Source organism: Bos mutus, chromosome 28, assembly GCF_027580195.1.
Source record: "Bos mutus isolate GX-2022 chromosome 28, NWIPB_WYAK_1.1, whole genome shotgun sequence".
NCBI lineage: Eukaryota > Metazoa > Chordata > Mammalia > Artiodactyla > Bovidae > Bos > Bos mutus.
In genome coordinates, this window is record NC_091644.1 from 20,609,415 (window position 1) to 20,635,588 (window position 26,174).

The window sequence follows — 26,174 nt, forward strand, 5'->3', positions numbered from 1 at the left end:
TAATATTAAACAATAAATCTGCTTATGGATTCAGTCCTTACCTCCTAAAATGCCTAGTTGAAGTCCTAAGCCCCTAATACTTCAGAATTTTTCCTTATTTGGAAAAATGGTCTATGCAGAGATAATCAAAATGAGATTATCAGAGAGGGCTCTAACTCAATGACTGGTGTTCCTAAAGAAAGGAGAAATTTGTATGCAGACACATGCAGACAGAAGACAATATATGAGAATATGGGGAAAAGATAGCCATCTAGAAGCTGATCAAAGTTGCCTAGAATAGAACCTTTCCTCACAGCCCTCAGAAGAAACTAACCCAGCCAACTCTTTCATCTTAGATTTAGCCTTCTAAATTAGAGGGGATTTTTTTGCAGATATTTAATGATCAACAATTTTAAAAGAAAATTTTAGTTCTAGAGGTTTCTGGATCTTTCAAATGGATCTCCATCAGAAAGCCCAGAGTAACAAAGGGTTTGTTGGTAAAATACAAGATACAGTAAACACAAGAAGTTGATTAGTCCTTAAGATACTACAGAGCTTATATTCATAAATAATTCACACTATATTCCCTTCTTGAACATTCACAATATAAATAAGCAGCTAAGAAATTCTATAGTAAAACGTGTTAACCTTTACTTTTAGCCCAAGTTTCCCAAATTTATTTGACCCTAGAATATTTTAGTAACCTTAATACCAGTTAATATTTTGGAACACTCTGGGAAGGACTGTCTTAAGTGAGAAGTTGTATGCAAACAGTAACAATGTAGAAAAATCTTTGTATTAAATAGAATACACATGCGAAAACACACATGAACCTTGATAACATTATGCTAAGTGAAAAGAAGCCCGTCACCAAAAAAAACCCCCACATACTGCATGATTATATTTATACAAAATGTTGTCTAAAATTGTGTATATATCAAAAACCAGTGAGTTGCATGTTTATAAGTGGGTGAAATGATTGATATATAAATTACATCTTAAGGTGTTATTAAAAAAAAAAGAAAACAGTGGGCTTTTCTGGTGGTCTAGTGGTTAAGAATCCGCCTTGCAATACAGGGACACTGGTTCAATCCCTGGTTCAGGGAAGACCCCATGTTCTGTGGAGCAATTAGGCCTGTGAGCCACAACTACTAACCTGACACACTGCAACTACCAAAGCCTGTGTGCAGAGACCCTGTGCTCCACAAGAGAAGCCACCGCGATACAACCGCACACTGCTCACCACTAGACAAAGCCCATGCGTAGCAATAAAAACACACCACAGCCAAAAAACAAATGAAAAATAAATGAAGAAATCTTAAATAAATAAAGGGAAACAGACAAATGTTCTAAAACTACTGGATTGTGGTGATGGTTTCCAATTCTATAAAGTTACTAGAAATTATTATATTGTTAAATTATTAAACTAAATTACATACATTTAAAATGAGTGAGTTTGTGATATATATCTTAGAACAGCAATTGCTAAGTCGCTTCAGTCGTGTCCAACTCTGTGTGATCCCACAGACAGCAGCCCACCAGGCTCCCCCGTCTTTGGGATTCTCCAGGCAAGAACACTGGAGTGGGTTGCCATTTCCTTCTCCGATGCATGAAAGGGAAAAGTGAAAGTGTAGTCGCTCAGTCATGTCCAACTCTTAGTGATCGCATGGACCGCACCAGGCTCCTCTGTCCATGGGATTTTCCAGGCAAGCGTACTGGAGTGGGGTGCCATTGCCTTCTCCAAGAACAGTAATAAGCAGTATTAAAAAAGAGAAAGACTATGTGTGTTTTTTTTTTTTTTTTTTAAGACTATGTGTTTTAAACCTAATTATTTCATACAAAGTACAGAGTGGTTCAATTGCTTGTTTTATTACCATGGATAAATTAATTTACTGCTAAGAGCTGCAGTTTCCTCAATTATGAAATGGTTAAGTATTCACTTTCATTTGTTCACATTTTACAGACATGACCCATTTTGAGTGTTTAACTTGAAAGGTGTCACTTTCGTAACCATCTCTCCAGAAACCTAATTTTAAAACATTTTTTAAAATTCCAAGTAATCACTGCTCAAATCTTAGAACATGCTGCGTATAAAAACTATCTGGTAATCTTTTCCACATCACTATCCCCTACCTACTTTTTCAATGACTACACAGAATTTAACTGCATGTCTATGTCAAAATGCATTTAAATAACTCCCTATTGTTTTACATAAGTTATTCTAGCAACTGTACTGAAAAGAGACTTTAGAGGAAGGGTATAGGGAGGGAAACCAGATAGGGGGCTATTAAAATAATCTAGGTATGGGCTGCCTTAGGGCTACACCAGTGAAAAAAACAGAAGTGAAACTGACAATGTTAGTTACTCAGTCATGTACGACTGTGACCCCAGTGACTGTAGCCCGCTAGGCTCCTCTGTCCACGGAGTTCTCCAGGCAAGAATACTGGAGTGGGTAGGGTGGCCTTTCCCTTCTCCAGGGGATCTTCCCAATTCAGGGATCAAACCCAGGCCTCCTGCACTGCAGATGGGATTCTTTACCATCTGATTCATCAAGGAAGTCTATAAAGTTGGTGACAAATGGTCTGATTCTGGGTATATTTTGAAGACAGAGGCAATATGACCTCCTGATAGTATGGAAATGGAATATGACCAAAAAAAAAACAAGGATGACTCCTAGATTTTAGCTTAATCAACTATAAGGATGAGACAGCCATCAAGAGTCAGAGGTCAGAGGATTTGTTTGTTTTCATATGGTGAAGAGGAAAAGCAGAAGTTCAGGATTAAGACATGTTTATTTTGAAATGTCAGGTAAGTGGAGATGACAAATAGGCAGTTGATATGGAAGAATAAGAGAAGCCTGATTTGAGATATAAATTTGAGAACTATCAATACAGGTAGATAGTATTTTAAGTCAGGAGAATGGAAAAGAACACCACTAAGGGAGTTACACAGCAGAAAAGGAATAAAGAAAACAACTAAAGAGAGCCAGGACATTCTGACACAAAAGAAAATGAGAACAATGTTCAGTGATTTAAGTAAAGCAGTGATTAAAACAATACTGGGAGAATGGGGGAGAAAAAAATGGGATTGTAAAAAGGGTTCATCTTCATTGAGCAAAGCAGGTAATGAAGATAAAAGAAACAGTGATATATGTATATCATATCACTGCTACTGAGTTGAATGTCTTTTCTTAGGCAACTTGAAGAATTTCTACTTTCAAATGAATCAGAAACACATACAAACACAAAGACAATATAAATAAGATAAAATATTAACTAATGAATCAACTGTTGGGTATAAGCTGTTCAACTTCTTTTGTGTTCCATTCTTTCAGCTTCTTGTATGTTTGAATATTTTCACCAATTAGAAGAAAATTAAAATGCTAGGCTAAAAAAAAAAAAATAGAGAGGCAAACCAAAAATACCTTAAGTAGTAATAATTCTCAGAGATAGGTATTACAAAGAAAACGTAATGATTTTCTCATTTGAGAAAAAAAAATTTTTTTTTTAAACGCCGCAAATCTACATTGAAACCAATAATCAGTGGTACTCCATATGTACTATAGAACTGGCATATATGATTAGTCAAGACATCTACTATAAAGCCTTTTGAGTTTCATTACTACCAGTGAAAGTCTATTATTTAAAACCTGGATAATAGATATGCAAGTGTTTCTTATTAGTCTTTAAACTCAATCTGAATGTGAGATATACTCTTTTGCTTAGATGATAGCCTTCATAATTTAAAAAAATACTAGAGTTAGTTTTCAGAGAAGGCAATGGCACCCCACTCAAGTACTCTTGCCTGGAAAATCCCATGGACGGAGGGCCTGGTGGGCTGTAGTCCATGGGGTCGCTAAGAGTTGGACACGACTGAGCGATTTCACTTTCACTTTTCCCTTTCATGCATTGGAGAAGGAAATGGCAAACCCACTCCAGTGTTCTTGCCTGGAGAATCCCAGGGACAGGGGAGCCTCATGGGCTGCCATCTATGGGGTCGCACAGAGTCAGACATGACTGAAGAGACTTAGCAGCAGCAGCAGAGTTAGTTTTCTAAGGAAGATTATAACCTTTTCATGACACACTTTAATACAGTTTTTAGGGAAAATTTTACTCAAGGTGAATAAGCATTAATTATATGTGGAACATATGACAGTCAAAACTAAACATTTCTTAAAACAATCCTCTCACCTAAAAATTACTAAAATAGTAGTTAATATATTAACAGTACTTAATATAACATACTCTCACCAGAGAATATTTTACCTTTCCTATTCTAAAAATTACCATAATCATGCATTTCAGTGATATGAAGTCACCAAACAAAAATTGTAGTTTTCACCCTAAGGGGAAATAAGTGAATCGTACCATCTTCTTCATCCTCAGCTTCTTCTGCTTCCATTGGATCATATTCATCTTGATTATTATCCTCTTCAGTTTCATCATCATCTTTAGAATCATCTTTTCTTTTATCTTCTTTCTGTAATTTAAAATGTCTTAAAATTAAGCAGGATCTCAAAATAACTAAATTCACCAAATTTACTTGAAATAGTATATTATAAATATCTTATAATAATGTACTTTTATCATTCACAACATACATAAATAAGCCATCATGCTATATACCTTAGACTTAAAAATAGAATAAACAAAACTAGTTATATATGCTTATGTAGGCTTAATTCAAAAGACTTAAATTTCTAATAATACACTAAAACTTTTTAGTTTGACTTTTATATTTCATTATTCTGATGAAATTTATTGTTCTATGTTACACTACAGAAGACTAATTAGAAAACTAAATCAATTGCTGGTCATACAAATAATTACAGACCTTCCTTTCATCCCTATCTTCTTTTTTATCTTTATCATCGCCTGATTTTCTCCGTTTGGGTTTTGGTTCATCAGTTTCATCATCTCTTTCTTCTTTTTTATCTTTTCTCTCATCTTTTTTGCTTTTCTTTTCCTTTTCTTTTTTATCCTCTTTCTCAGGAAGAGACAATAATGATTTGTATATTCTGACACCAAAATCTCTTTGAAGCATTTCATTGAAAAGCTCTGCAAATAATGAAACCTATAAAAAGACAAAACAGTAACCCAGCCAACTTAGTGAACAAATCCAGCAAATCAGTAATTTATCATACGATGACTTATCACATCCAAGAACTAATGGGCGCTAACAATAAATAATTAATGTTGATGATGCCAAGAAGCCTCAAAATCCTCAAAAACTCTTCTGAAGATATAAATACTGTGTTTAGTGTACTTTTGACCAAATAGTATAAAAAAATAATTGCATGACTTTATCATGTGTATCAACAAGATGTACTCTACAAGTTTTTATGAAATGCCTACGATGTATCAGGACTGTTCTTTAGCAATGTGAATACAGAAGTGAAGAAAGCAGATAAAAATCCTAACTCTCATAAGATAACTAATCTAGGGGGACAAAGTATGAAATAATAAAATCAGTATCAAATTATAATAAAAACAAGCAGGGTAAGAGCATAGAGAGTAATAAGAGTCCAGCCGGAGATGGCCTTTCTGATCAAGTGACATTTGAAAACTAATGTTAAATTCACATACAAAAATGACTTACATTCTAATGTTAGATTAAAAGGAAATTAAGGGGATATGTTAGATGGAGAGGAAAAAAATAAAGCAACATTTTGCTAGCAGATGTCTGTTTCTCAAATCAGTGTTTTCCACTGTATGGCATTAATTTGAGATCCTCTTACAGCATCCTTTAGATATATAGTGTATACATTATAAGTAGAGATATCAAAGACTATTTTTTTCATTAATTTATTTTTTAATGACTACTGCAGGAGAGGCACTATTAAGAGTTACATTTATGGCAACTGGTAATAAAAATAAAATCATATAACATATGATGTTTAAGGACACTGATTTACTGGAATTTTCAGTGTTTCAAAAACTGTAAACACTTTAATATTTGTTACATACTTTGCATCAAGATGAATAAGAATGCACTTCATGTTTAATAAGCTCAGAAGCCCTCTTTATTTGTTTATAAACATCACTTTTATCTTACCATCTGGTGGACAACGAATGACCTTCTGGGTCAAGTAGGTATGACTGATTTTTACAGTATAATTTATCAAATGAAACAATGTGAAATTTGTTGATAAGATACAATAATTGTACACAATTATAATTTCATATAGGCTATTTACAAAAGCCATATTTTACACCGTTTTGTTTAAAGAATGAACCAATCACTAACACAGAAAGAGAAGTGCATTTCAACTATTTTGAAAAATGACAAATTATGTTGTAAAGCTGCTCTAGAGTAATGATACAAAGGAACAGATTCACCTTGAAAAGATAAACATCAATTATTTTATCTCACACCAAGATCAGTCAGATGTAAAAGTTTCAATCCCACAAAATGGTATTTTAAATTCTACAGTAAATAATAAAGTGCTGCTACATTCCCAAGAGCAGTAGTTAGACATTATTGTATTATATGACCCCTGATATCCTGATAAAAAACAAAAAACAAACCACTACTTGTGAAGCAGTCGAAGAAAAACAATGATTGAACCTGCCGGACTGAGACTTTAGATCCAAGTATCAATTTATGGGAAACAGAGAAGGCAAACATTTAAACCATACCACAGGAATGCAATCAGCAAAACTGAGTTTGTAGGAAATGTCACCTGGTTGTTTTTCCCATAAAAAAATACACTGTAAGGAAAATTTTAAAAACAGAAACAATGAAGGAGGCCCTCAAAAGAGATTTGAGATATACTGACCAATCAAAATATATGAACCTTATTTGGACCCCAATTCAAATGTAAAACATTACCTCAAATGAATGTTCTTTATTATCCTCTAATCTGTAGTCCAAAAGTACACTCAAAGACATGATGCTACAATCAAACTTGCCACTTTTTGCAGCCCAGTTTGGATGTACAACGATAGCCGGCTCATCAGGCAAAATATATCTTCTTTCCCGACGCTGGCGTTCCAGTTCCTCTTGACGTTTTCTTTCTTCTTCCTACATATTTGAAATTTTAAATAATGGTTAAACTTCCACATACATTATGTATCATACCAAAAGAAAAAGGGTGAATTTCTAACAATGATAATACCAACTTTAAGGGCTAAGAAGAGAGTGAAGTTCAAATTTACTAAAGAAGATAGCCACTTTTACGGCTCCTAATTCTCTTTTTCATTTTCCAGGGTAAGCTGCTGCCTTCTAAAGAGGGAAAAGACACCACAAACCTGTATTACCATCATATAAATCAGGATATTCTGGGAAAATGGTGGCAATCCCCACATTTAAAAAAGAGACAGTATAATCTAGATACCAAAATCAAAATCCATGTATATTCATAACAAAATGAAATGACAAAGGTATTTCCACAAACCCCAATATACAAGTAGGAGGGGAAAAGTCACAAGATCTAAAACATCTATGTGTTACTGACATCTGTGTAGAGGGGAAGCAGAGGAAGCAATGAGGTTACCTGCTGAATCTAAGAATAGGAAAACCATAAAACAGGCAGTGGAAAGCACAGCAGGTAAATTTAAAAATAGTAGCTGAAACTAGGAAAAGGTGAGTGAGTACAAAGGGTCAGTGTTAAGATCTAAAATGGCCAAGGCATTCTAGGCCCACTTGCAAAGCTGATTTATCAAGGCACCCTTTCAGCACAGGCCAAACTGAGGAGAAACTTCTGGGAGCAGAATCAACAGTGAACAGTGCAAGAATAAAAGAGAGAGAATAGAGACGTGGGAGGAAAAGGTCCAGATAAAATCTCAGCAAGACACCACATATTTTTTGGCAGAACAAGAAAATAACAGAACATAGAGCTCTATAAAGTCAGAAAAGCTATCTGAAGCAACCTCCTTCTAACAAACTTTAGAGAAACCACATTCACATAAAAATTAGCAACAGAAATGTACTTTGGTCAAATTCCATGCAAAGTTATTACTGGAAAAAAAAAAAGGGGGTGAGAGAATAAGGAGCAGAATCCCGTCTCTGGCAGACAATGAAAGTGGACCAGAAGACATGGCCAAAAGACAGATAAAAAAAACCTTAACTGACTATTTTAAAGTGTGCTAAAAGACATAGAGAAAATGTTACAACATATGAAAGAACAACATGAGTAAATATTTTATTTTATTTTATGAGTAAATATTTAAAAGTAGAAAATGAGGTGACAGAATTTAGGGAACAATCAGAAAAGAGAGTTCCAGAAATTTAAGAATAAAGTAAAGGAATAAAAAAGCAAATGAACTCAACAGGTAATGCCTTATTTCCTCTAAAATCAGGAACAAGACAAGGGTGACCACTTTCACCACTACTATTCAACACAGTTTTGGAAGTCCTAGCCACAGCAATCAGAGAAGAAAGAAATAAAAGGAATCCACATTGGAAAAGAAATAAAACTCTCACTGTTAGAAGATGACATGATCCTCTACATAGAAAACCCTAAAGACTCCACCAGAAAATTGCTAGAGCTAATCAATGAATATAGTAAAGTTGCAGGATATAAAATCAATACACAGAAATCCCCTGCATTCCTATACACTAACAATGAGAAAACAAACAGAAATTAAGGAAACAATCCCATTTCAATGCAAAGAATAAAATACTTATGAATAAACTTACCTAAAGAAACAAAAGACCTATATGTAGAAAACTATAAAACACTGATGAAAGAAATCAAAATGACACAAACAGATGGAGAAATATACCATGTTCTGGGATTGGAAGAATCAATATAGTGAAAATGAGTATACTACCCAAAGCAAACTACAGATTCAACGCAATCCCTATCAAGCTACCAATGGTATTTTTCACAGAACTAGAACAAATAATTTCACAATTTGTATGGAAAAACAAAGAAAAAACCTTGAATATACAATGGAGAAAAGACAATCTCTTTAAGAAGTAGTGCTGGGAAAACTGGTCAACCACCTGTAAAAGAATGAAACTAGAACACTTTCTAACACCATACACAAAAATAAACTCAAAATGTATTAAAGATCTAAATTTAAGACAAGAAACTATAAAATGCTTAGTGGAAAACATAGGCAGAACATTCTCTTGACGTAAATCAGAAGATCCTCTATGACCCACCTCTCAGAGTAATGGAAATAAAAACAAAAAAAACCAAATGGGACCTAATTAAACTTAAACGCTTTTGCACAACAAAGGAAATGATAAGCAAGGTGAAAATATAGCCTTCAGAATGGGAGAAAATAATAGCAAATGAAGCAACTGACAAAGAATTGATCTCAAAAATATACAACAGCTCATGCAGCTCAATACCAGAAAAATAAACAACCTAATCAAAAAGTGGGCTGAAGAACTAAACAGACATTTCTCCCAAGAAGACATACAAATGGCTAACAAACACATGAAGAGACGCTCAACATCACTCATTATCAGAGAAATGCAAATCAAAACCACAATGAGGTACCATTTCATGCCAGTCAGAATGGCTGCCATCAAAAAGTCAACAAACAATAAATGCTGGAGAGGGTGTACAGAAAAGGGAACCCTCTTACACTGTTGGTGGGAATGCAAACTAGCACAGCTACTATGGAGAACAGCATGGAGATTCGGTAAAAAACAGGAAATAGAACTCCCATATGACCTAGCAATCCCACTGCTGGGCATACACACCAAGGAAACCAGAACTGAAAGAAATACATGAACTTCAATGTTCATTGCAGCACTGTTTACAATAGCTAGGACATGGAAGCAACCTAGATGTCCATCAGCAGATGAACGGATAAGAAGTTGTGGTACACATACACAAAGGATTATTACTCAGGTATAAAAAGAACTCATTTGAGTCAGTTCTAATAATGAGGGGGATGAAACTGGAGCCTATTATACAGAGTGAAGTAAGTCAGAAAGAGAAACACCAATACAGTATATTAAAACATATATATGGAATTTATAAAGACAATAATAACGACCCTATATGCAAGACAGCAAAAGAGACACAGATATAAAGAAGAGACTTTAAGACTGTGTGAGAGAAAGCGAGGGTGGGACGACCTGAGAGAATAGCACTGAAACACACATATTACCACATGTAAAATAGATGACCAGTGTGATGCATGAAACAGGGCACTCAAAATCAGTGCTCTGGGACAACCCAGAGAGATGGGGTGGGGAGGGAGGTATGAGGGGGGTTCAAGATGGGGGGACACATGTACACCCATGGCTGATTCATGTCAATGTATGGCAAAAACCACAATATTATAAAGTAATTAGCCTCTAATTAAATTTATTAAAAAACCAAATAAGATAATGTCTTAAAGAGAAAGGGAGGTAATATGGAAATGTTAAAAATCAAAGAGAAATGAAAAAGTGAACAATATTGAGGAAGCAAAAAACGTAAACACAAGACATCAGAATTCCTTAAAGAAAACAAAAGTGAACAGAACAAATAAAAAATTATTACTTGACACAACTTGTTTGTTCATAGCACTATTATTCACAACAGTCAAGAGACAAAACCAAGTATTTTTGCTACCATGAGCTCTGAGGTATCTACTAGAGATGAGCTTCAGGTACAACGACAAAAGGATTAGTTGTAAGCATTAGGTATATAGTAGTAAAACCAAAATTAAGTGAGCATTAAAAGAGAGTACAGTATGTATGCTAAATGCTAGGACAATATATTTATAGGACATTTTTTAAATGGGGAGAAAGCAGGTATAGGAATAGGAAATTCAAAAATATACTTAAAGTAAGCAAGACTTTAATACTGGTGGTGGGGCTACTAATATTTTATTTGTATTGTGTATCTGTATATATATTCACAAGCACTGGCAAAAAAAAAAAAGTTGACAATTTGAGCTTCAAAAGGAGAAGAATCACAAGGAATTGAAACCCATTAAAAATGTTCAAATCCATGTATTCATAATGTTTAAAAACAAACAGGTAACCATCTGAAGATGCGGGGAACCAATTCACTATTGTAAAAACTGGATAAACAACAACAGAAAAATAGTGCTTGATGGAGCAGCATATATACTACATTAGTATGGCAGAGGAATGCTGCAAATTCCTGAAACCTTTTTTTTATGCCACTGTGCCATATATGGGATCTTAGTTCCCCAACTAGGGATTGAACCCATGCCCTGTGCAGTGGAAGCGCAGGATCTTAACCTTTGAACCACCAGAGAAATCCCAACATTCTATATTTTAAAAAGAAAGAAAACAATCAAGTACTGATCCTGCCTTTTTCTGCATGAATTTACCAAAAGGCAAATACCACTGCATAACCAAAAGAGCAGATGAGAGGAATATGTGAAAACAAAATAAGAATTATAATACCACCATTTTTAACCTCAATAAATCAATGGATTTAGGATTTGAGCACTACTGCCCACTAACATCAAAAAGTGAAAATCTGCTTTCTTCTGTTGCTGTTCTGAACAATTCAATTCTAAAGCAATTCCTACAAGCAAAGTAGGTGTCTACAACAGGATTGAGGTTGATGAGAAAAGTTTAGAGCTACAATGGCCCCGAGTAGAAGAGCTGCCCAGTTATCAGGCACTGATATCCAAATGAAGCAAGGAGGGCATCCATACAGAGAAAGTATAGGACAAGAAATAAGACTAAAGTGGAATAAGGAGGATACACAGATTGGAGAGGGAGTGTGATATATAACTAAGGAAATAAGCAAATCCATTAAGTATAATAGAAGGTATGTTTCTCATTATTGGGGAAAGGAGTTAAAATATATAGAAAGAGAAAACCAGAACGAAGTCTGTGATGTTGGAGTAGGACTAGAGTTATTAGTGTAAGCTCTTCACTTTCAACGTACACACCACAGTAAATACGATGTACCACTCTTCACTAAAAGGTACCAAGGCTTCCGGGGGAAATGGGTGACTTCAGAAACAGTGCAGAGATAGTAATCAATGAGACTAAAACACTTTATATCATAATGCAAAATAAGCGAAGTCCTCAAAAGATGACACAAGGCTATTTGGAAGAACACAGAAGTCAACCTGAAATGCCTCCTGCTGGCCAACTCTGAGATAATTCCACTATCAAATCTACTATTACATCCATAATCAAATTTCTCCAATTATCTCAAAAATACTGTTAATGGCTTCCCCTCCTCCCACCCTGATCCAGGGTCCAGTCAAGTTTCACTCAATGCATTCAGTTGTCATTATTAACCTTCTTTAAACCATTTTTCTACTTTCATCACATGAACATTTATGAAACGTTCCGACAAGCTGCTCTGTAAAATTTCATACATTCTAAATCTGTTTCCTTACAATTAGATGAAGGTAAAACATTTTTGGTAGGAAGACTTAATAAATAATGATGTGTACTTTCACAATACATTCCATTAGTACACACATAATGTTGGTTTATCCAATTACTGTTGGTGTAACACACTTCTGACAGCCCCATGTTTCAAATTCAGAAAACACCCGGAAGTTATTCTTCTGGGCATATAAGACTGAGGCACAAACAAGAGTGAATAAACTGTCTCTGAGTCTTAAGAACTGTGATGCAATCAAGCACACAGCTTTAAAGCAGCAAAATTCTCAGACAAGCACTTCATCAAAACTCAATCTCTGAACTTAATAGCTCTGTCAAGCAAATTTTCTTTGATTTTTTAATATCTAAAACATTATTATTCATTAAGAGGAAGGATTGAAAACACCTGACTTATAGAAATCATTCAAATGTCTCTCAAGTGAAGAATGAATAAACACTGATACACTGATGCTGTGGAATATTATTTAGCAACTAACAAGAACTACAGAAACACACAATAAAAATGGGTGAATCTCTAACGCATTATGTTAAATTAAAGAGGTCAGACTCAAAAGGTTATATAATTCCATTTAAATGATACACTTGAAAAGGCAAAACTATAGGAAAACAAATCAGTGGCTTCCAGAGGCTGACCAGGTAGGAGAAGAAAATGCTTACAAAGAGGTATTAATATAAGTTATTTTTAGGGGATGACAGACCTTTTTTATATATATGATGACTGTGATGGTGGTTAAACGGCCATATGTATGTGTCAAAACTTGCACAACTTTTCACTAAAAGGATCGATTTTACTATTATGTAAATTATATCTTAATAGAAGTATATACACATACATATTCAAAGAACCCTATAAACCAATATTAAGTGTAATAGTATTGAAATGATTTAGTATATACCTCTTTATCATCTTCAGATTTTCTATCATCCTCCTCTTCCTCTTCTTTCTCAGATTTCTCTAATTCCTTTTGTTCTTCTTTTTGCTCTTCTACTTTAAGCTGTTTTGTCAGTCGGGCTATTAACTGGGATTTTAAGCCTTTGGAACTAAGAGCTCGACTTTCTAATTCTTTTCGGAGATCATTTACCTAAACATACACAGCATAAAAACACAGAAAATGGAAATAGGATCATGAAACAAGGAATCATGCAATTATCTTCTGTATGAGTTTTTTAAAAGTTTTGGTGAAAGGGACCCTTGTACAGCTCATAAAATATTTGTAAAAATGCAAACTGACAGAATTATTTTTTTAAGTAATTTGCAACATATTTTAAGATGCTTTCAAAGAAGTTAATGCTCTTTGACCTAGAAATTCTAGTCTCTGGGAATTTACTCTAAGGAAATAATTTATAGACAAGAAAAAAAATTTGTTATACATTCTTTGTCATAATCCCTCCATCCAAAAATGTGAAGAAACAAAATATCCAATAAGAGTATTAATACATAAGGAAAAAACAGTACATCATTTGAATGGAACAGTATAAAACATTTAAAAATAAATTACATGGGAAACACTATTATTAATTGAAAAGGATGAGATGGAAACTTTTTGATACATTATTAGAGCCAAGCAAACACTTTATACCCAGAAAAAATAACAGAAGATAATACATCTAATTTTTAAGAAAGGTTGCTCTGTTTGAGTGACAGGCTTGAGTCATTTTTCTTCAATATTTTATGTATACACTAATTTTTAAAATAAGCATGCATAATATTTATAGTCAAAGAAATACAAATGTTTTAAACTAAGAAACAATAGAGAAGCCATCAGTTAGACAAAAATTTCTTTGGGCTGCAGGCTTAATCTAATCTTCTGAATCTATAGGATTCTATATCAAACCTGATGTTGAGGAAAACTGATGTTGAGGAGTAGTGCAAGAGTGTCAAAATTATGATATATATTCTCTACTAACTAAAAATCAATGTTGGCTTAAAAACTATAGTTTCATAAGAAAAACTCTGATTTTGCTGAGGACAGAAGTTAACCAAAAGGTCAGCTTTTATATGTTAATAAACAGAAAGCTGCAAAAGCAATCAAGTTTCTGATCTACGTAGAATTTATATATGTGACTCTCTAGATCTACATCCACAGTACAGACTCAGAGATGCAAAACGGTCAAAAGATAACAGGTCCAAAGACCTTGGGAAGCAAAGAAAAACTCGTTAAGTATCAATCAAAGATTTTCAAAACAGGGTCTTATATTACCTTCCTCCTAGTTCAGATGCATTTTGAATCCACATTTTACTTTTAAATTCATTTAAGAACTGGATAATCTTTTTCTATGTTTCATTCCTTCTCCTGGAATTTAAGTAAATTAAATGCAGAAATTCCAACTCTTGGTCAGTTTCCAAATCAGAAAACAATATTGCTCACACCATACACATATGCGTATTACATTCACCAGATACTGGCTGAACTATTTAATTTTTGCACACACAAACACAACACAGAATTTTATATTTAACGAGTGGACTTCATTTTTAATGACTTATATCTGAAAAACTATTGTCTACAATATCCTCTATTCCTGTTCATAGATTTCTAATTAAATATCATTACTTTCAAAGTTACCTTCATTGTCTTTGGGTCAAGTTTAGACCAATGGGTAGGAGTGGAAATTTCTTTAGCTTCACCATCATCCTTCTCTTCTTCATCCTGATATACAAAGTTAAGAACAGAATTACTATTCTGAAACCTTAAAATAAAGGTTAATTAATTTTTAAAAGTCTGTTGCTGATCTGTGCAAGGTCACAAATGTTTCAGATTGTCTTCTCCTAAAGTTATTATTTAGGCAAGTCCACGTACATACATTCTACCACTTTTAACTGATCACAAAGACATTCATCAGCCAATCAAAGCCAGATCTGTGAAACACAAAAGGGTGATAAATTACAACACAAAGGATATCAGGGATGCACAAACACTGCCGGTTCTCCACTAACCACACAGTGTGTGATCTTGCCCCAATTTTCAAACCACCCAAAGTTAAGACTGATTTAGTCAGACCTTTCAAATGTACCAAAGATGCCGCCACATAGCCTGAAATTTCAAATCTCTCAGACTTGTGGTTGTCCAATTTCAAATATCCATGACTAGAAATGATGACCGTGAAAGAGAAAATTTTTTAAATTTTAGAAAATGGCAAAATGTTTAAAATGGCTTAATACTGAATCTTGCTCAACAACTGGTCCCAGATTCCAGCAACTAGACCTATGATAAAAACAAAATTCTGTGCAATTTAAGCACAACTTATTTTCCTTTGAGGTCTCAGCACTCTTAAAGTTAGCATAATAGACAAATTTTTTTAAGAGAAAAGAACATACAACTATACTGCTGAAAGCTGGATTACCAGTCGCTGTTACCAGTTATGTTCCTCCATGTGTGTTTGTTATGTAGTGTGTGGTGTGCATTTGTGCCTGTGTTCCTGTGCCTGTGAGAAGCGGAAATAGAAAAAGGGATTAGCGTTCAGTGCCTGTTCTCCATCAGCCTCCTTGCGTTCACCCTGAAGCTTCTCGACCAGCTGCTGCTTGTATCCTCGGGAGAGGGTTTCCCACTCTGAGCGGGTGGGAAGGCAATGCCAAACATCCGGGAAAAATAAAACCACTGTCTCCACATGAGCTGGAACTGTACGCCCCTTGTGGGTCTCCTCAGGGCGATGGTAGCGAATCTCTGCAAAACGGTACCTGTTGCAAGGGAAGAAGCATGTTGGAAAAAAAATTCTAAAATACATTTTAAAGACCCTAGTTCACTTGTAGCACATCAAGTAAAGAAATTTTGCTGCAAGAACTTGAGGTTGGTCTAAAGAAAAAAAAATTATAGAAGCCATAGTTCCTCTTTTGGTACATTTGTACAATATTTTATGGTTAAAAGAATATGTTCCCCAAGGCATTGTCAAGTTTGATTACAGAGCTACCCATATTTTAGAGAATACCTGAAGAAGCTGGATAGCTGTTCAGATTTCATGTGCTAAAAAAAGAATGTTCTCAATTAAATCACAAGAAATACACTAAAATACACAAGACAAATAAGCCTCAAGAGAAAATATGGCTGAACAAAAATAATCAGCAACTACATCATTTTATAACAAAAGAATTATAATGAAATGAAGTTCTCTCTTGACGATCTTCTCCAGCTATGCATGAAATGAAAAATATTTTCAACATACATCCAACTTCCAAAGTACAGCGTAACAAAACATTAATATTTTCAGTTTATTTTGATTAGTTCTTAATCCTTTTCCCCCAAACATTTTTGGCACCAAATAAACTTTTGCTACAAACGAGCATTTTCCTTTGAGATTATCTGCATGATCAAGATTGCTAAAATACGGGAGGGTGGGGGTGGGAGAAGGCTGATGGACAAGAACATCTACATAAACTATTAGAAAAACCGTTCTAATCAAGAAATGAATTAGTACTTACCATTGTGTGCACACACTTAGATCAATGCCTGTCAGAGCCTTACAACAACGAATAGCAGTCTTAATCAACACAAAGGGGTCTTTTTCTGGGTCTGGTCCATCCAACGAAGGAGACCAATGGCCTCCAATGGCCATGGCTTCATCCTTGCCTTTCATGCCCACTAAAAACTAATTTAAAACAAAGAATCATTTACATGTATTATGTAACCTGTCAAATTACAAATTAAATACTTGAAAAGGAAAGGAACAAACCTTTCCAATACCATTTTTACTACCTCTGGTATCTGTCAGTCAAGGAAGAGTTCAGTTCATCATGTTCCACACTGCATTTCAGCAATGGAATAGGATTTATACATCATAACTCATCCTTCTAAAATATTTCCTCAGATAAAAAGTTCTTTTAAAGAAAACAAGCTATAATTCACACTTTAAGAGCATCCAGATACACTAAATCCACTAAGATTTTATTATGCTTCAAATATATAGTATCAAAACGACAGCTGAACTAGCGACATATAAATAAGATACAGCCATAATCTGCAATGAGAAAAACACCTCCATCATTTACTGCTGTAACTATATTAAAATAAATTATAAAACAAATCAACAAAATTTAAAAGGTAGTATTTTTAAATTTTATATATGGACAGAACTAAGCAAAGTAAATATACACCTAAAGTTAAAGTAAATCTTTCAGTTTACCTTAACGAGTCTAGCAGGATGCTGAAATCCATCTCGAAGTTCTTGTGGGTCTTCAGCAAGAGCACATGACTTATGATACAAATCTTCCATACTAGGGCTAGCCATCAGCATTACCTATTACAGTCAAATAATTCAATCCTGTCAAAAGTCTAAAGTAATGTAAAAAAATGAGAAGCACTACTAATTATCCTTCCATAACATTTAGCTGAAGTTTTTTTTTTTTGTAAAAAATGGAAAATGCTACAGCAGAAATGGTATTGGATATCTTATAATTATATAGGTAACTTTGGAAGAAAAGGCGTTTTGATCTATGTTTATCAAATAGCAGAAAACTACTGACCATAAGCAATATACTCAATGTTATCCCAAAGACTAAAATATGGTGCATTTACCCAACAAAACATTTTATCTGGATCTATCAGAAGCCATAGAACATTTCAAAAAGCTCAATAAAATGAACTTCATCTTCACATTTTATAAGGTTCAAAATGTTGACGCAGTATCACAGTTTTACAGCTCAAGAATTAAAGCAAAAAAGAGGTTAAATTACTTTAACAACCAAACAATCAGGCAGACAAGAAGAAAACACAGGCTTTCAGGTCTTAAAACATAATACTTTCTGAAGATTAACTTCACATACACTCTTAATACAAATAACTGCTCAGAAATTTTAGCCGTGTATCACAGAATACAAACCTTTGCACTGTATAAATGATCAGCATCTGGTGGATCAAGAATGGCCATATTTTTTTCTAAGGACTCTACTTCTCTGTGCATTACATAGAAATTGCAGTAATTTCCCAGCTGAAATGGTCTTGACAAAGGGAAAGCATCCACCCATGTAAACTGAGCATCAAAAAAGTCACTAGGTATATATAAATTCTGATAACGGCGCCTTAGTTCCATCATGTCACAACTAGGACTGAAAAACAGACATAAGTAGTGAATAAAGTGCCTCTAACACCAAAGATTATGCAAAGATTCACTCAATTCTAAAGCTATAAATATATAATTTGACACAGTTAAAAGCCAGTTGAAAATGAATAGTCAACTATTAACGAGCTTTACATTTATATAGAAGCATATGAAAATGTCATTTTCAAATACATTTATTTACAGTTTTGAATAAATAGCACCTACGTGTTACCTTCTTTATTATTTGTGTATAGCTTAAAATTCACTTAGAGAAGACCCTTTGAAATAACTTCAAACCAAGTTCCAGAGCAGATCTGAACAAAATCAATTCTGTTTCAGTTGAAGCTGTATTTTTGAGAAAATTATGGTTCATACAGAATGAATACAAAGAAGGGATAAGAATAGCACCAATGAGTATGACAGCTCCTCCATCAGGCTTATACAGTATAGAAAAAAATAAAATCTTTATTTCTTCGCATCTCTATACCTCTCTATTTAATGATTAAGATCCATACCTGATTTATTATGTAAAGAGAGGATAAGTTTCTTGTCTTTTAAATGTAACATACTGTATTTATTTTTAAAGGATGATTTCCTTTTTCCTAAGAAACAGAACATTTAAAGGAGAGACACTCAAAAGTAAATCAATCTAGTAAAAAGGCTGAGAGATAAGTTAAAAACATAATGAAAAGTGGAAAATACCAATAGTGTGTAAGATAAGATTAACTACACTGTCCTTTTAAAAAACAGAAAGTACAAAATGTGAGCTCTATGTATCCACAAGGATGTCTTTTCATTTGAAACCTAAAATATAGAATTATAAGCTTGTTACTACAGTTGTTGACATATTTGGATAAAATTTTGCTGTCAAAATATAAAAAATGTGGTTATCTGAGTGTTGTTATTGTTTTTTAAAAGAAGTGTTACAAACAAAAACTGTAATAGTTTTAGTTTTCCATCACTAGAATCTCTGAAGTCATGTTTTATCCCACAGGAATAAAATCTATAAATGAATGAAACATCACCACTTCTTGGCATATATCCCCTATTATAACCACATTACTACAAGAAAATCTTGATTTCCACAACTACCGATGAGAAGAAAAATAGCAACTCTAAAATAACTTTTATTTGTAATGTGTTCCTCTGATATCTGGGAATTTACTTCAAAGTGAGGAAGTGATACCATGAAGATTTAACTTGGAAGGATAAAGACAGCTGCTCAAATTACATCCTAAGTATCAATTCCTCCCAGAATAGCAATTGAGCTAGGAACAGATGAGTTTAAAAGCAGAGCTGCTCTAGTTAATCTGGACATGTGGTTTTGTTTCAAATGAATTCCTCTGAAATATGCAGACATATTTTTAAAATATACAAGTAAACAGGAGTAACAAGAAAACTAATAAAATTAAGAATCGTTAGTGATTTTACCACATGCAAAAGTAAATGAACATCATCTACCTAACAACTAAGCAAAGTCATCAAGCAAGACTTTGGGGGCATGGAGTAGCTTAAACACTACCCTGGTTTACTCAATATAAAACTGAATAAGTAGAAATTTTAATTTTTGTAGGTCAGTATTATGAACACTTTGTCAAATGGAGCAATACCCTCTCAAGACACTGAACTACATAGTTATTTGTTCCTATGTCAAACAGTTTTAAACACTTTCACTGATTCATTTCTTATTTTACTGTAAATTTGCTTTTACCACCTGTTAATTTATCTTATACACAATTATCAGTTCCAAGGCTTTGAGAGGATTCTTCCCTTCCTTTAGAGTAGATTAGTCATTTATCAATTTGCCTCTTTATGAATTACAATTTTGCACCTATTACCTAGTTGGCCACCACATCCCAGCCATCACTATCTACAACTGCCAAACAATGGATTAAGTGCTTTACTTACATGAAATCAGCCCAACCTCACAATTAGTTCTGGATAGTTAATATAATTTCCATTTCACAAGTGAAGGTTAAAAATTCTTGCTAACTTTCCAGTTACTTCTGATTTCAAAAGCTAAAATACGTATATATGTATACACACATATGTGTATATGTTATATGTCTGTTAAGTACATACACAGAACCATGTTTCTATTACACTGCACAGCCACAGAGAACTTGAAGTAACTGGTCAGTACTGTATCATTACTTCATCATACACAATGAACTACGCATGACCTTAATAAAGTCATCAATAAACTAGAATCTTAAATAATTTCACTTTTAAGGAACAACTTCATTACAGAGGGGCTGCCTTTTTCAATAGCTAGTACCTATAATGAGTGTATGAAAATAATGCAATCTTGCAAAGAACATAAATGCTAATTCAAATTGCCTTTCTGCTCTTATGTAACTAAGAACTAAATGTTATGAAATCAAAATCATACAGAAAAAAAATTCTCTAAATGTAACACATTCCTCCAAATTACAAAAAGTACAAAATTAGTAATTTAAGAAAACAATGGGGAAAAAAAGAACTTACCAATCTAAAGAAAACTTTGAAAACTGAACTGTGTAACGTGGGACAACACGTCGGACTCTCCGAGGTGACCGTTCTCTCTCTCTCCGAGGAGATCTCTCGCGGGAACGTTTTCTCTGAGGAGATCTTTCTCTGGATCTACGTCTTTCTCTTTCTCTTTCACGACTTAAAGCAAATTTTTCTAAAATTACTTTTTCTAGCATTATCAAGGAGTTCTTTAATGAAGTAAATTTAATATGTATAAGCATACGTATAAATATAAGCAACATTTCACGGTGTACATTTTAAAATAACTTCTTGAACACTGTGGTAAAATACACACAATATAATAATCTATTTTAATCATTTTGAGGTTTACAGTTCAGTGGCATTAAGTGCATTCGTTCACACTGTACAACCATCACCACTATCAAAAGTATACTTCTAAAAACATACCTTCGGTCATCTTTTCTGTTGGGCACTTGATCCCCTCTGTCATTTCTTCCTGAAAATCTGGATGGTGGATCTAACCTTCGTGCTGGTTGTGGCTGTGAAACTATACGAACAGGAGGCTGCAATAAACCAGCTTTAAAAGATACAGAAAAATATATTTTAACTTATTTAAATGAAGTTTAAAAGCATCACTGGGTTAAATTTTATATAGAAAAATTTGGCTTTTAGGTTTTGTGACCCATAAATGGTAAATGCCAGGGATGATTTGCACATTTATATATTTTTAAACTATCATTTAAAAGTGTAGAAACCATTTTCAGCTCAGGGACCATACAAAACCAGGCCACAGACCAAATCATAGGGCTACAATGTGCCAATCTCTGACCTACAGATATTAAAGCAAAGACATTAAAAAACAACAAACCCTTGTTGTTGGCTACACAAGACATTTTCGCAGCACCAGAGTGTCATCCAGACATTTTCAACACAGAGAAAAACCTTTATAAAAAGAGATCTACGACCATCACTTTGACCAAGTAATCCACCACCTATAATACTGGAAGACTCTAACAACATTCCCCTCCTAGTATGATGCAGTACGAATTAGAAAACATCACCTAAAATGTGCCAGAAGCCTTTAGACCTAACTTTTACTTTATAGTTTATATGGCAGAAAGAGGAACAAGGTAAAAATCCCACAAGGAATCCACACAATTCAGAATAAAACATTATAAGAGAATTTACAAGTCAACTAGACCAGTATTTTAAAAAGTCAATGCTATAAAGGAAGAAAGAAAAAATGGAAAACTATTTTGGAATAAAAAGACTAAAGAAACACTGTTGTTGCTACTGTTTAGTTCCTCTTTTGCAACCCCATGGATTACAGCCTGCCAGGCTCCCTTATCCATGGGATTTTCTAGGCAAGAATACTGGAGTGGGTTGCCATTTCCTTCTCTAGAGAATCTTGCTGATTCAGGGACTGAACCGGCTGTCTCCTGCACTGCAGGAGGATTCTTTAATTACTGAGCCACCTGGAAAGCCCAAAGTAACATAACCAGATACAACACATGAAACGTGACTGCCTTTTCATTCAGGAAACAAAGAACAACCTTTTTAAAAGAAATCTGCGAGACAACTGGGGGTGTCTAAATATAAATAAAGTATTTAAATGCTTTTTTTAGAAGTGACAATAGATTGTGGTAATAATAGGAAAAGATTCTCTTTAAGGAAAGGCACACTTACGTTAATGGGTGAAATGTCAAAATGCCTACATCATGAACATACACTGCAATGTTTTCAGAAAACAAAAACTAGAAACAGTACATTTACCAAAGAAAAACATAAATTGTACAATATTCATACAATGGAACATTATCCAATAATGAAAACAAAGAAATTAGAGCCACATAAAACAAGAAAGTATGAAAAACTTTAAAATATAATGAACAAAATTCTTATAAAAAAGACTATATAGACAATCACATATGTAAAATTCAAAAACAGGCAAGGCTGAAGTATATTACGAGCATACATACTTAGAGTAAAACTGTTAAAAAAGAAAAGGAGTTAACTAATAATGTACTTTTTTACCCAAGTAATGATTACATGGGTGTTTATTCAATAATAATTAATTAACTGCAATCAGTTTTATAAATGTTATGTTTGTGCCAATTTACAAAACAGAAAATGCCACAATTACATTTAAAAAAATACCAATTAAGTAGACTTCTGCAAAAGTTAAGACTATCATTTTTAGTATTTTTGGGTAAGAAAACTGGATGCTACTGCTGCTGCTGCTAAGTCGCTTCAGTCGTGTCTGACTGTGTGACCCCAGAGACAGCAGCCCACTAGGCTCCCCCGTCCCTGGGATTCTCCAGGTAAGAACACTGGAGTGGGTTGCCATTTCCAAGAAACTGTATAGAGTTACAAATTATCAATTTGCTTCAGAAAATTTAAAACAGTTCATTTGTTTGATACACTATTGTTCAATGAGTGAGGTGCTGCCACCAGACTCTACATACATATACAATGTCATGTTTTTAAGAAGTCTCGATACATTTTCCTCTATAAAAACACTTCCTGATCGCTATACAAGTAGAAATTCTCTACAAAAGATATTTAACTTTATTTTTAGGTATTCTACTAGTCCCTGCTTTTTTTTGTAATTAGTAGCATACTCTCATTATTTTAATAACTGAACAGCTAGGTTTTAGTCTGTAATACCTTTCTGCTGTGGTTGCTGTAATAAAGGCTGCGGCTGAGTCTGCAACAGTGGTGTAATAGAAGCCGCTGAAATCTGTGCCTGCAGCAGTGACTGGGGCTGGGGCTGAGCCTGAACACCAAATGTTGTCTGTGGTGCAATTGGCTGAAGTACGGCAGGAGGAGTCTTCAGTAAAGGTTGAGTTTGGGACTGATTCTTAACAAAAAGAAATAACATTTTAAAAAACAAAGAAAAATCTGTGTAAATTGGAAGACTCAATAACCAAGTTTTTAGAATACTATTTTATATACCTGGTTTGGTAGTGTTTGAATTCTTTGTGCATTCCATTTAAAAGGCATATTGGGATTATACGTAGCTTCAACCAATACTCTGTCACCCACTTGGGGGGTTTTCCCTTTGACAGCACTGAAAAAAAATTAAGTTAAATACAAACACTATTAGAATAAATTCTACCAAAAGATTTATATGTTAATACTAAACACTGTAAAGTACACCAGAAATAGGAAGCCTGAAAATCTCTTTTGAAAAGTAGATACACCTCTGAGACTTAAGCAGAAAAATATAGAAAACAGGAGACCCACTTAAACAGAAAAATCTTACACAGCAATTAAACTTAATATTTCAAAGCACTTCTAAGAAGTTCATTAGAAGTAATTTGAAATATCAAAGGAAATACATATTTCCTGCAACCACCACTACATGAACAGAATAATAATTCAAATCCATTAGTTTATCAATCATTTAATCCTATTTTTTTTTTCAACTAAGTAAAGTGAAAGTGAAGTCGCTCAGTCATATCCGACTCTTTGCAACCCCATGGACTGTAGCCCACAAGGCTCCTCCATCCAATGGGATTTTTCAGGCAAGAATACTGGAGTAGGTTGCCATTTTCTTCTCCAGGGGATCTTCCCAACCCAGGGATTGAACCTGGGTCTCCTGCATTGCAGGCAGATGCTTTACAGTCTGAGCCACCAGGGAAGCTACAACATTTTACATATATGTTATCATGAGGTATGTCAAACAGAAGATTAAATTTTAAAAAGTATATGATTATTTTAATCTTAAACCTTACTGTAAGTCTGTTCATTAACAGCTAGAAATGTAAACTCACCCCTATAAAACATTTATAAAGAATTCACAAGGACTAGAGCATTCAATAATCAAAAGAGATCTTTCATCACGTTCTCCATCAAAAAATGCCACAGGTACAGGTTGAATTATTAAAGCAGAAAACTATAGCTAAACCACAATTCCATGCCCCAGCTAAGCAGGTGTCTTATCAAAATACTTAACGCTAGATACAAGCAGCCATCTGCCAACAACTAATTAAGTTTACCTAAGCTGAAAGAATACATCTTCATCCACAAATCCAAACGTATCGTGTAGTTTTGTGACAGCCCCTGTAAAAACACGCTGTTTCTGAGGTTGTGTTTGTTGCTGACTGGACCTTGGTGTTGGATATGATACAGTTATCTGAGCTGCAGGTTGAGGAGTTGACAAGCTAAGGCTTGTAGGCAGTCCAACAGCTGGCTATAAAACAAAATCAACATCAAATTAAGGTAAGGATTACAAGTAGTCTAGAAATAAAAAATGACTACTTAAAACTAACTCAAAATTCTAAAAACAATTTAATACGTAGGTACACCTTGAAGACGCAACTCAAGTCTGAAAAAAAAATTTTTTTTTTAATCAATTTCATGATTAAGTTCCCTCAGATGAGTGCTTTTACAGGGAAGTTTCAGGGGAAAAAAGCCACCATAGTGTAATGAGTTTTAAAAAACACTGCTTATTCTAGCCCCCTCTTAGAAACTCAAAATCCATAATAGCACAACAAAGACTCAGGAAAGTCCTAGATAAGTGAAATGAGGCAGAGAGAGAGATACAATTACGTATGATCTCACTTTTATACATGCAATCTAGAAAAACCAAAGAACTCATAAAAACAGAAAACAGACTGGTAGCTGCCAGAGGCGAGTCTGCTGGGACAAATGACAGTACAACCTTCCAGTTAAACGTAAGTTCTGGAGATGTACGGAATGGTAACTATGGTTAACAATACTGTATCATACATTTGAAATTTGTTAAGAGAGTAGATTTTGAAAGTTCTCATCACAAGAAAAAGAAAAATTCACTTATGTGAGGTGATACATGTTAACTGATTGTGAAGATCATCTCACTATACATATATATGATATTAAATCATGCTGTACACCTTACACTAATACAATGTCATACGTCAATTATAACTCAATAAAACTTGAGGGAAAAGGTAACAGTTTCATTGGTCTTTTCTGGCATAATCAAGCATGAATAACAACATATTATTAAAATTTCTATATATAAACAGAAATAAAATCATTAAAAATAAAGGAATAATCATGATTCGACTCAAATTCCATAATTCATTTTACACTTTCCCAATAAAGCAAGTCTCGACGTTCTACAATTGAAAAATAATAGGTGAGTCCAGTTCTATAATTAGTAAAGGAACTCGGCATCTCTTAAAACTACAGCCATGAAATTCTCATGACATTTCTTTAACATCCTAAGACATATTTTTTTTCTTTCAAAACTGTGCCATTCAGTTTGTGTGACTGCAGTTCCTTGAACAAGGATCAAAACCTGAACTCTCAACAGTGAGAGCACAGAGTCCTAACCACTGGACAAAGGGAATTCCTGGTTTTTGCACCTTTAAAGAATTATATACAAGGAAAAAAAAAATACGGGTACA

General features: G+C 34.1%; 1 protein-coding gene and 1 non-coding gene across 8 annotated transcripts in view; both read right to left on the bottom strand.

The window, feature by feature from the left end:
• CCAR1 (cell division cycle and apoptosis regulator 1) overlaps positions 1-26,174 on the bottom strand; it is a 46,958-nt gene that overhangs the window by 5,692 nt on the left and 15,092 nt on the right. For all 7 annotated transcript variants that reach the window (XM_005907314.3, XM_070364857.1, XM_005907315.3 and 4 more), the window contains 14 exons: positions 24,780-24,973; positions 23,734-23,848; positions 23,446-23,638; positions 21,226-21,355; positions 20,794-20,955; positions 18,088-18,313; positions 17,392-17,505; positions 16,691-16,857; positions 15,742-15,952; positions 14,841-14,924; positions 13,170-13,355; positions 6,811-7,002; positions 4,813-5,052; positions 4,347-4,458 (listed from right to left, as the gene is read on the bottom strand). In XM_005907314.3, the coding sequence (XP_005907376.1) occupies positions 4,347-4,458; positions 4,813-5,052; positions 6,811-7,002; positions 13,170-13,355; positions 14,841-14,924; positions 15,742-15,952; positions 16,691-16,857; positions 17,392-17,505; positions 18,088-18,313; positions 20,794-20,955; positions 21,226-21,355; positions 23,446-23,638; positions 23,734-23,848; positions 24,780-24,973 (2,326 nt within the window). The remainder of the gene's footprint in view (positions 1-4,346; positions 4,459-4,812; positions 5,053-6,810; positions 7,003-13,169; positions 13,356-14,840; positions 14,925-15,741; positions 15,953-16,690; positions 16,858-17,391; positions 17,506-18,087; positions 18,314-20,793; positions 20,956-21,225; positions 21,356-23,445; positions 23,639-23,733; positions 23,849-24,779; positions 24,974-26,174) is intronic.
• On the bottom strand, positions 16,989-17,053 carry LOC138986163 (small nucleolar RNA SNORD98). The gene has a single exon (XR_011463061.1). It is a non-coding gene; the product is annotated as a small nucleolar RNA SNORD98 (small nucleolar RNA).